This window comes from Cryptotermes secundus, unplaced genomic scaffold, assembly GCF_002891405.2.
Source record: "Cryptotermes secundus unplaced genomic scaffold, Csec_1.0 scaffold15, whole genome shotgun sequence".
Taxonomy (NCBI): Eukaryota; Metazoa; Arthropoda; class Insecta; order Blattodea; family Kalotermitidae; genus Cryptotermes; species Cryptotermes secundus.
Window position 1 is genome coordinate 570087 of NW_019721514.1, and position 12280 is coordinate 582366.

The window sequence follows — 12280 nt, forward strand, 5'->3', positions numbered from 1 at the left end:
GGCTGGGGAAGAGAAAATATTTACCAAACTGGGATTTCACTGTGACATGCATAGTACAGTACACATAAAACTAAAAATATGTTTCTGTGCTTAACTAATTAATCACTATGTCATGAAGATGTATTGGGGAATGGATGTATAAATCCATGTATTCCTGACCTTGGTATTAGTTGGTGGCATGCAGTCTACTTCATGCCTGGGCTGCTTTTCTCCTGGGAAACAGTCCCTGGTCCCCATTGGATAGGAGGCTGGGTGGGACTTTGAGAGGAGAAAAGTCTTTCCACCCACTTTGACTTGAACTCCAACTCCTTGGCCATCCAGCCTGTAGCCTGTCACCATACCGACTATGCTGCCCTGTGTTTTACCGTAAGCATGAATTTTTTTGTGTTGTTGGGTGACATATTGCTTATTTTGTGCAGGTGTGAACCAGTGGGTAGGTCCACCACCAAAAGATATTAATATGGCTGGTGCTGGGTCAAATAAAACAGGCTGGGAGGAGCCATCACCTCCTGCCCAGCGACGCAACATACCAAATTATGATGATGGCACTTCACTGTGGGGGAACCCTGCACAACAACAGGGCAGGATGGGAGGTATGTGCAGCCTCACACAAGATGTGCATGTGGCATGTGATGTGGGAAGCATAAGACATGAAAGGAAACGTAAAAGCTTGTGACAGATGTGAACCAGGATGTAGTATAAAATGAAAGTGAGTAATTTTCTTTATACATGAATGTGGAAAAGTGTTTGCTGAGAAGAATTGTTGACCTAAGAGGAAGTGATTGGAGAATGGAGGGAAGTATATAATTAACTCAAAATGTGTTCCTTGCAAGACATCGTTAGGGTGTTTAGATCAAAGAGAACTTTGTGCATGACGTGTAGTGCACACAGGAGAAACGATAGATGCATACATAATATTGGCTTGTGTACCTCATAAGAAGTGGTCACTTGGAAGGCCTAGACATAGATGAAAGGGTGTTATTGAAAAGGAGCTGAGAGAAGGAGNTTAGGAGGGTGTATACCGGATCCATATGGCATGAGATAGGGACCTGTGTGGGCTGATGTGAAATTAGTAGCTTAATGGCTGTTTGGGTCTCAAGAAGGACTCGTCTCCATGGAGTCAGCAGGTTACAGAGGACTGTTTACACAATGAAACCACGTTATTTCAAAGTTTTCAGGACTAAATAACCTAAGATTTGAAATTACTTGATTTTTTTTATTAAGGAAGAACCTGATAGCTATTAGTTGAAGTCTTATTAACTAGTTCACAAAACATTAAAAATTATATACTCTAAACTGGGGAATTCCATTTAGTTTGAATTAGTGAGTGTTCTGTATTAACCAGTATCAAATTAACAAAGTTTTATTGTAATAATGAAATGATTGGGCTGATTCGGAGAGGATTGTGTACAAGTTTCATAAGAGTAACATTAAGTTCTATGACACAGGCAAAGTGTCCCACTGGAAAGAAATGCCGACGCCCAGTATGGGACGTGGTGGCATGCAGTGTCCTCCAGGAATGCCACAGAACAGGATGCCAAACAATGGTTCGGGCAATATGAAGCCTGATGGAGGTCCACTGTGGGGGCATGCTCCAAGGTAATGAATATGATGTAATCTTGGGGGATCAAGGTATATGTGGGCTGATAATTTCAACCAGTTCTGTATTGGGCAATAATCAGTTGCTATTTTGAGAATCATATGAAACACACATTGGTATGGATATTCGTGACATGGTGTGAGGTAGACTTGGTTCACCTGGCTTAGGATAGGATTCAGAGGCAATGAGATGCATTAACCTGTATCATCCTAATTAGATGATTTAAATGTGGCACTACTGGGGTGTTAAAAGGATAACAGTTCATGAGTGTAAAGGGAATTTAGAATCTACTACATATCTGGTTGCAATATTTTGAACTCGGACCTAACCGTGTTGGCATTGAAAAAGTGCAGCTTTCTTCAGACAGCTGCACTGCGTAATTCACCAGCCCCAGAAAGGCTCACAAATCTGACGAGGTTAATGTAGAGTAAGAATGTAATGTTGCACACTTCCTGCATCAGGGACTGGTGTGATACAATTAAAACTGTTTCCAAAATGTTGCAGTTAATGTGCAGTTGTTGTTATTGGAGAGGGTGGGTTTCCCCATGCACTTAGACCTGTATTGGTCCATTGTGCGTCTCCCTATGATATTCTACCAGTCTCTATACCATACCGGTACTGGTGCGTGCCACCGAGTTCGGCCTCTAGTGGCTCAGCAGTATCTTGATGCTTCCCCCCTCTACCAGAGGCGTTAGAGACTATTGTTGGGCGGGAAATGTCCTGAATTTGGCTCAGAGGTCCCCTTGAGACATGAGGTTCTTTTACGTGCCGTAAAGCTACGACACGGGACCCACGGCTTAAAGTCCCTCCCGGAGGACTTGTTCCCTGAATTTTTCTGCCTTAAAAATTCCACGACCTCTGCCGGGTTTGAACCCGCGTACCTTGAGTCACGAGGTGGGAACGTTACCCCTAGACTACGGAGGCCGCTTAATGTGCAGTTAGTTCTGCTTCTTATTGTTTGGGAGGCCCCAAGATGAAATGTGGGCTCAGAGAGTGGGTATGCTAACAGAGGTGCTTCATGGTTTTACTTCACTTCTTGCACAGACCCTGGGGTGGTGTATAACATGATGCTAAACTGCTTCCTTCCATATTCTTGCAAATTCATTATTCATTAATTGTTCTGTCCTTTGATACTGTATAATCTGAGCTGCCTTGGCATCATTAAATAAACTGTAAGTAAACATATACAAGAGGAGAGATTGTAATAAAACAATAGGTTGTGGGAAGAACTGATCACATATTTTCCTTTCACTGCATATTTTATATTTAATACGACATGGACCACCTTGTCTGCCCTAAAGACGGAGTATATTTTTCCATCATGTTGGTAGCCACCTACTAGGCTATACAGACTGCACAGTTTCCTAACACCATCTTCATCAACATAGACACCCCAGATCTTAATATTGGTCTTTTTTTTTTTTTGGTGTTTACTTATGTTAATGTGTAAATTCCCAGGAATGGGTCCTGGGCTGATGGGCCCCACGAAGCAGTAAATTCTGGTTGGGGCGATGATGCAAAGACTGGTGTAGGAGCTGTAAACTCTTGGAATGAACAGCCTCTCACTCCCACCTCTTGGGCAGGATCGAAGCCAAAGAACTCTCTGAACCCGGGCTGGGTGGATGGAGACCTTGAGGCCTCATCATGGGGGCACACACCTAAACAGGTGAGTATCTCACCTGTGTATGTCACATTCTTTCAGAACAGTATGAGCTGAAGCTCTCTGATAACTGACAATTGTATCTCCTTTCTTTTATAGGGTCCAAAGCCTGTAACAAAAGAATTTGTTTGGGGCAGCAAGCAGTTCCGAATCCTTGCAGAAATGGGTTACAAGGTGTGTGCATATATATATATGTTTGTGTGTTACGGCATAGGTTTTTTCTTCTTGTCTTGTGGCTGGCTTTTATTTTCTTTGGTGTTTGGTATATTTTAATAATTGCATTACTTTTTGTACACCTTATTGAATGTATCCCAGGCACACTTTGCAAGAGCATAGATTCCTGCCTGTGCTTAATTTCATTTTGTTAACAATCATTCACCAAAGCATAAGTGTTTTGTACTCATATTGTACTCATATTGCAGGGGCAGCACCCAATTCCAATTTCTTCCATACACTAAATTTGAGTTCTGGTACATGTTTTCCTCTTTGCCCTTCTAACATTTATAGTTCACTTTTTGGTGTACATTATGGTTCATCATCATAGGGACGTGGCAGTATAAAAATACTTCCCCTACAGTGTTTCCTACTGTGACAAACCAGCCCTGCTTTACCACTAGCTACTCAGCTGGATAACATTTGCCTGTAGATGAGGTTTAAAAGCTTGTATTTTGTGCCATATGTATATGCAATGTCAAGGCTAAAACTTCTCCCTTGGTGATCTTTTCTCTTCCCCCCTCCTCAGAGTTGTAGAATATGATTGACAAGTGTGAGGTGTCTTGATAATGTTAATTCTAATATTTAGAATCTAGGTAACATGATTTTAGTGATGTCTTGTACAGTTCTGAGTTCATTTCACATCTTGGTGACCCCGTTTGGTTTCATCTTCACTTTTTGAACTGTGTGTTTTATAATACTGCACGGTATGATCCTGAAAAGAGTAGCTGTAAGTTTTAGTTTGCTGCTGATGAAGTACAGTTTTTGTTTCATTTTATTATGATCATGGTATCAAATAAGACTTATTTTGTGATTGATATCATTGTCTTTTTCATTTTTGAGTTTGTATTTATATGATTATTTAGTGAATGGTCTGAATGAGTGTTTTACATCATAAGTTCCTAATGAAACTGAACTTCAGTTTTTATTCGTGCTAACTCTGTCTGTATCTGTAGTGAAGTTAGTCTGGATGAAAATACCTGTTCAGCTACTTCGCTGTTTAAGCTGTTTGTCTTGGTTCATGTTGGCTGTATTTGATCTCGGCATTGGTCTCTTTCAATTGAAAAGCCGGTATTTGTTTTGTTTGTTTCATCTCCAGAAAGAGGACGTTGAGAGCGCGTTGCGTACTAGCAACATGAACTTAGAGGATGCTATAGAACTCTTGAACCAGGGGCGGCTCAATGTGGAGACGTGGCGTAGGCACGAAGATCACTCGCCATTTGATTTACCCTCAAGTCACCCTGGTGCAGGATTCCCTGGACAGAGATTCAACCCAGTTCCTCAGCAGATGTCATTTGCCCCACCTGTACGTTATTTTATTTTTAAATCAGTAATATATCCCGTGTAGCTTATGATTTTGTTGGCATGCTTACAGAGCTGAGCAGAGGCTGACATTGTTCTAGATCTTTGCACTGGGTTCTGTGGTGTATAAATACAGGACTTCCATAAGTCATCCCTACATTTATTAAAGAAGTTATCTTGGTGATGAATATTACGCTTGCAGTCTTATTGAATGGCAGAGTTAATCAGTTACATTTGGCATGAAAAGATGGGTCATATAGCATGAACCCAGTTCCTTATATTAGGAGACTAGAATAAAAGTGATCATTTCATTGTATTTTATGTGTTTGTGTAATTAACCATTCTAGATGGGAGGAGCTTGATGAAGTTTGCATGTCAGAATCTTGGATTTTAATAACCATTAGATTTTACACACTGTTAATTTATATGAATGCCATAATTGGATCAAGCCGTGTTTCAGGCAGATGTGAACATTCTTTCATTCATTCATTCATTCATTCATTATTGGAGGGGTTGGGTTTCCCCATGCACCGCGACCAGTTGTTGATCTACTGTATGTCCCCCTTTGATATTCTACCAGTTGCCATACCCTTCCTGTACTGGTACTTGCTATCAGCCCTGTTCAGCCAGCGAGTTCGGCCCCTCTACTGGCAGTGGTACCCGATACTTCCCAATCTACCGGAGGCATTGGCAACTACTTGGGCGGGAAACTTTTTACCTAATTTTGCTCAGAGGCCTCCTAGAGACATGAGGTTCTTTTACGTGCCGTAAATCTACGACAAGGAACCCACAACTTGAAGTCCCTCCCGGAGGACTTGTTCCCTGAATTTTTCCGCCCTTAAAAATTCCATGACCTCCGCCGGTTTTGAGATGTGAACATTAATGCAATGTGAGATATAATTTCTTCATGCAAACTGAATATTGTGGTTAGATGGATAATGCTGGTTTGTGGTTTTGTTTACTCCCCCACGGTAAATTATGGGATAGTACCCCGAATTAGGCCATAGCCAGTTCCTTCCACATCCTTTTCAGTTAAATATTCATAACGTCCATCAGTGTGACTATATATGGTGTGAGTTGCTAACGATGTTGCAAAAGAATGATGATTAAATAATGACAGTAGTTCATTAATTTTCTGATTGTCTCATTAGTTCTCCAAAGTTATATTAAGATGGCAGGAGTACCAAACAAAACCTGTAAAGCAGACCATCTTGTGATGGATTGTTACAGGGAGGAAATGACTTAGGTACACATCAGTGGCTCCATGTAACACTGGGTGTGTGTAACCAGTGTCATGGTTGAGTAGGTGATACTTCTGCTTCATAGTTGGGTATCCTGTGTTCATATCTCAGCCTGCAGACTAGCTGTCCTGACAGGTTAACAGTGTTTTCCTCAGCCCATCCTGACAAATTCTGGGACAATACCTCAAATTTGATCACCCTTTCAAGTTCATTGTTTGCTCATTATCCTCTTATTCAGTGCCATGTTACCTGAGCTGTGGTTAGATAAGAGCTAGTTGGATGTTGCAGTTTGGTATGGTGGCAGGAGAATTTAGTATTGTGTTACCATCCTGTGTGTATGTCCTTGCACTGGGTGAGTATGAGCAGAGCAAGATGATGACGTTTTGAGATGTTACATAACAATTCAACGTAAGAATGTTGTTAGTATAGAGGTAAGGTGCCTTTTATATAGTAAAGGCTTAAGTTACAAATGAAACTTTGTGAGGAAGACTTGAGTTTTAATGGTGAAAACTTGGTGATTAAAATTCTGAAGAATATTTCAGTAACCAGATAGTAATTGTATTGAAGGACTGGGGATTTTAGGAGTATTTTGAGGTATGTTTTAAGGAGTACATGAATGTTCTGTTGTAGAATATTGTATTCAGTTTAATTTTTATAGGATGAATGTCCGTTATATTAACACTCAAGTCACTTGGCAAGCGGTAGAATGTGACGTATATCGACATGTTTTGAAGAGCCCTAATGGCACCCTGGCCTAGCCCAAACAGAGCATGGAATTTATTCTTCAAGGTTGCTACAGCCCCAGTGGGCCTAGGCCTACCTCCATGAACTCCATTCACTTCAGTTTTTTCTCGATCTTACACATTCGGTAGGACTCCTTGGGCGAGTGATCAGCTCGTTGCAAGGCCTCTACCTGTAGACAAACACAGAAAAACGCACACAAACATCCATGCCCTGAGTGGGATCCCGGCTTCCAAGGAAGTGAAGACAGTACATGGCTTAGACCGCACGGCTACCGTGACTGGCAGGTTGCAACATTATCTCTGTATAATCAGTCCGTGCATCAAATTTATTTTCCTGTTCATACAGCTGTTCTAATCACATGCGGCAGTTTGCTCACACTCTGAACCCACACGACAGATACGGAGTCCTTCACGGTCTCTTTTCAGCATCTGTAAGAGGAGGATTGCTGTTGAAACCTGATAAATTTATGTCAGGGGAAATGAAAACTGTTTATGGTTAGATTATGTCACAGTTATCAGTGGCGCATTGTTACCACCCGTGTGTAATTTTCTTTGTTCATGTGCATATGAAGCAGTTTTACAAATGGAAGAAAAAGTGAGAAGAAGACAATGTTGCTACTGAATATTATAGTGGGGGATCTGGTTCTGCATTATTCTGTCTGTTTCCACGCTAAAATGCATTCAGTAGACCAGCGATCTGCAATCAGTAAGGCAGTACATTTAAAGTGTGGGCATCTATTAATCAGTTCCGAGTGTGTGCAATAAGATTCTGAAGAGTTGTACACTGACATCAACTTGGAAGAAGAGCTCAAAGGTACCACATATCCGGATCCTTCATCTCCTGAAGAAAATGATGGAAGATTTAGAGTGGTGTCACCAGCTTCCCTCTGATGGGGCAGTTGGGCACCAGTTTGTAGGAGAACAAAATGGGCGGAACAAGCCACTGCTCGCAGTGTTGCTGAAATTTCGCAACCTCGTTATTTCTTCTTGCAGTATTTTCAGACCAACATATATATATATATATATGCAGAGGCATGCATAAGAAAGAAATAAACTAGATATTACATATTCTCAGCAAGTAAGTATAAAGGATCTAAACGCCTTTTTTCACAATTACATTTCCAGTTCCATTGGGTCACAGCGACAAGCCCAGTGTGAAGCTGAGCTGGACCAAACATGAAATCTGCCATTTCCTTCTACTCCAGTATGTTGCCATGTGATCATTTTCTCACAGTTCTATTACTGTCATGTAACTTGAGAAAGTGATAAGGTGTCATTAAATGACAGTAAATAACAATGTTCTCTGTATATGCAACGGAAAGTCGGTAATTTGGTCGCGGACGGAAGGAAACCAACTGCAATGGTCATAATAGGTTTTCCGTGTGTATAACTATAGTCCATTCGCGGAGATGAGACAGTTGGCGTAAACAAAGCAAGCCCCGAGTCGCCACAGCTGACAGCAAGGAGTGGACAAAGCGCGCAGTTACTCAGTGTACTCACTGCATTCGGACGCACGTTAACCTGCATTCAGACTGAAGAGTGAACTTTGGGCACCCCTGCAACGAAACACGCATCACGTGATCGCTGCATGTTTTCATTCAAAGAGCCAAGGAGATACCGCGTGCATTTGTTTACGAGTACTCTCTCGACTCCGCGAATGGACTGTAGGTAACAGCACAGCTCAGCTTCTTGACAGTCTAGGTAGCAGATGTGCACACTCATAGGCTGGTTTCAGTAGTGAAAATGGGTACTGCCCTTGAGGAGTGTAGTAACGAATAGCAGTTCTCTGTTGTGCGTTTTTTGTTGGTAGGACTAAATGGCAAGGATATTCATAAAGAAATGTTTCCTATTTGCCGTGGGATGTGTTTTTCGCATAAAGAGGTTCACAACTATATGACAAACGTTTTACTTATGACGAAAAGTTTGAAATAGAGGTGCGGAAGTGGCTGAGACAGCAGTCAAAATATTTCTGTTCTGCGGTTTTTGATGCACTAGTAAGTCCGCGGAACAGGTTTATCAGTGCGGGTGGAGCATATGTCGAGAAATAAACGTTTTTCCTCCTCAGGTTCGAATATCACATATTTTACATTTTATGTCCATTTGCAGCCTATTTACTGACTGTTTTGTGTCTCAGGTTTATTGATTATGAATATGGGTTACCATTATGTTGAGCTACATTGAAAGCTGTTTGTCTTTAGGGTCCTGGAGTGAACAATGCTCCTAGTCTCCTTAACAACCAAAGTGCTAGTCTGGCCAGTATTAACAACATCAGTCCTGCCATTGTGCAGAAGATTATTGCTCAGCAGCCCCCTCCACAGCAACCGCCCACACAGCAGCAGAATGCATTTAACCAGGCACCTCGCCCACCACAGAACCAGCCTTCAACTGCCCAGCTTAGAATGTTAGTGCAACAGATACAGATGGCTGTGCAGGCTGGATATCTCAATCATCAGGTAAGAGAGAGAGAGAGAATGTTCATGTGTGAAGTATCTTGTATGGAAGTTGTCAGATAACTTGCTGGACTTCATCCCGGATCTCCTCAAAAGAAGCGTCTCATAAACATGTGCAGGCTTGGTTCTAACAGCGTAGTCATCAACCAAAAGTGAAAATGTTATAGAAGTAGGAAGTTCTGTGTCCTAGGATATAATGGTGTGTGGTCTGATGGAAGTCAGCTGACATTTCAGAGGAAGGTGTCACCTCTATCTTCAGGGTGAAAGAATAAGCTGAGCAGGAAAGTGGAGCAAAGGCAGCTCTGAAGAAAGCAGTCTTCTGGGATTTGGCATCGTGTATATGTGGTGTTAACCGACATTTCGGAGGAACGTATCGCCTCCATCTTCAGGGTAGAAGAAAAAATATAAGAATTCTGCAAGCGGAGAGACTGTGAGAACCGGTAAAAGCAGACTGTGTGTATTTCCACACAGTCTGCTTTTACCGGTTCTCACGGTCTCTCCGACACACAGTCTGCTCTTACCGGTTCTCACGGTCTCTCCGACACACAGTCTGCTTTTACCGGTTCTCACGGTCTCTCCGCTTGCAGAATTCTTATATTTTTTCTTCTACCCTGAAGATGGAGGCGATACGTTCCTCCGAAACGTCGGTTAACACCACATATACACGGTGCCAAATCCCAGAAGACTGCTTTCTTCATAGTCACCGCCGTGAAAGCCTCAAATCTTACAAAGGCAGCTCTGCTTGCTGCCTGCCTTGACGCATATTCCTCTGAAGTGTCAGTTGACCTTCAACAAGTTACACAGTGTTATATCCCAGAATATGGAATTCTTCATAACCACTGCTGTAAGAGCCTCAATTCCTACATTAGGGAAGTACAGTAAACCCTCACAAATCCAGATTAATTGAGGGAGAAGTCATCTGGATTAAGCAATAATCCACATTAATGAATTAAAGACAAACCTTAGAACATAACTAAATGGAAAATGTAATGATATTAGTACTGCTAATCAAAATAAGTAAAAAAATCACTGTAGAGTCTTTATTGAAAAACTGTTGAAAGACAATACATTTATTCATCGATAGAAGATTCAAAAGTTGTACTTGTTTTTTAATGTAGTAATGCAGTTTTGAAGAAATTCTGAAGTTTTTTTCTGAACAGACAACTGACTCATTTGCCTATCTAATGCCATGTGTACCCAACTGTGAGCAGCATTGTTCATATTTTGATCCCGATTAGCAAGGGTTTACTACACATTGGTTTTTATTATGCACCTTCTCCCATTTTTTAGATGTGTTTACAACCCTGCAAAGTGATGTTTTTATTATCATTTAAAATCTGTTTTGGTGTATTTCAATGGGAACACATGATATCAGTTGTTGCAAATCATCAGACATATTGAATTATTAAGAAATGGGGAGTCCATTTCTTCTATCAGTCTTCGTGGATGTTAAATTCTTGCCAGAAATATCAATCCATACAGGCATTGTGTGTCTTGCATAGTATGGAAAATGTTCAGTAGAAACAACTAGAAAGGAAATAAACAGATTCCAGAATTGTAAATTGTTTTCTGTAGATCCTGAACCAACCACTGGCACCTCAGACCCTGATATTGCTGAACCAGCTGCTGCAGCAAATCAAAGTGCTACAGCAGTTGATGCAGCAACAAGCCGTGGTCCAGGTGCAGCCCTTGAAGGGCGGCTCCTCTAATGCGGTACTTCACATCTCAGTGCAGATCACCAAGACAAAGCAGCAGATCTCTAATTTACAGGTAACGGACTGCCTGCGCGTTGTAATTTGTTGAAACCTTCCATTCTTTGTGTCACAGAGCCATGTGTTTAGCGATACTTAGGTGTCACCTTGTTCAGTTTTTAATTCTGTACAGTTTGAAGGGAAATACTGAATGCCCACAAAGCCTGGTCATATTTATGTAGTATAGTATGGTGGTTTAAATTTTGAAACTTTCTTGGCAAACCACTGAAATTGCCTCAGGCAGTCAGCAACTTGATAGATGAATTAGAAACCAGCTTTTTTAAGACAATTTGTGCCTGGAGAATATTAGAAATGACCATCAGGTGTTGTATGTGGGAAGAAGTCTTGTGGAGTGTGTATTAAGTGTGTGCATTCTGTTGGATTTTTATGAAATATGGTATTGGAGAATCTTGTGAAAAATTATCAGTTGCCATTTGGAATGGAAAGGTTTAACAAGGCCTTTACATGAATATGTGCTTGCATGTATCTTTAATTAGTGTACAGGAAAATATTTCTTCTAACAGCTGTTGTGTAGAGACATGAAACACATCTTATATCCAGCTTGCTTTCTGTGTAAATGTTAATGTTTATAATAGTTAAACATAATTAATGTTATGAATGCATTTTTGATATTGCTTGTTTAACAGTTGACCATGGCTGCCTCACAATTGCATTTAAGGAAAGAACTAAAGAAATTTTTTATTGGCTTAAGGTGGCACACTATAAGATTCTTTTAATGCATTGATCTATTACAATGTGACTTCAAAGCGTATCTTAATTTATATATATATGGTGTGACGTGTCGCACTACCTGGACGCACCCCCCCCCCCCCCCCCCCAGCCGGGNGCCGAAGCAAGCCAAGTCCTAACACGCTGGTTGCTATGCAACGCGGGTAAACAGTGGTTGCAAGAGACTACTCCCGATAGCGTTGCTAGCAACATGGCGCCAGACAACAGTGGTGCCTATTATGTGGCTGTTTTCTGTGTTGTCCGGAACGGTGCTAAATAAGGAGCAGCGAAGACTGTGCAAGACTGTTCTCATTCTCAGTATTCAAGTTCTGAGTTCTGAGTTCTCAAGTTCTCAAGCTACGACTTAAGAGTCAGCCAGCATTTGCAATGTAGTATTTGTGATACTGCAGATAGCAGTAATTGTTATCTGTAAATTGTGTGATTGTAAGAGCGAATGTGCAATAAATTTGCTATATCCAATAAGGCGTGAAGTTATTTGTCGCGTTATACACCCAAGACACACGACTATATATATATATATTGTAACGTGTTTCGTTACTGCAGACGCCATAGAGATGGTTAATTGGTTTA

The 12280-nt window shown here is 41.2% G+C and overlaps 1 protein-coding gene across 1 annotated transcript in view; it reads left to right on the plus strand.

The window, feature by feature from the left end:
- Window positions 1–12280, plus strand: part of LOC111875402 (protein Gawky) — a 76870-nt gene that overhangs the window by 39182 nt on the left and 25408 nt on the right. Inside the window, exons 13-19 of the mRNA XM_023871628.2 lie at window positions 420–593; window positions 1449–1599; window positions 3059–3266; window positions 3360–3434; window positions 4573–4779; window positions 8958–9212; window positions 10785–10979. Coding sequence (XP_023727396.1) covers window positions 420–593; window positions 1449–1599; window positions 3059–3266; window positions 3360–3434; window positions 4573–4779; window positions 8958–9212; window positions 10785–10979 — 1265 coding nt within the window. The remainder of the gene's footprint in view (window positions 1–419; window positions 594–1448; window positions 1600–3058; window positions 3267–3359; window positions 3435–4572; window positions 4780–8957; window positions 9213–10784; window positions 10980–12280) is intronic.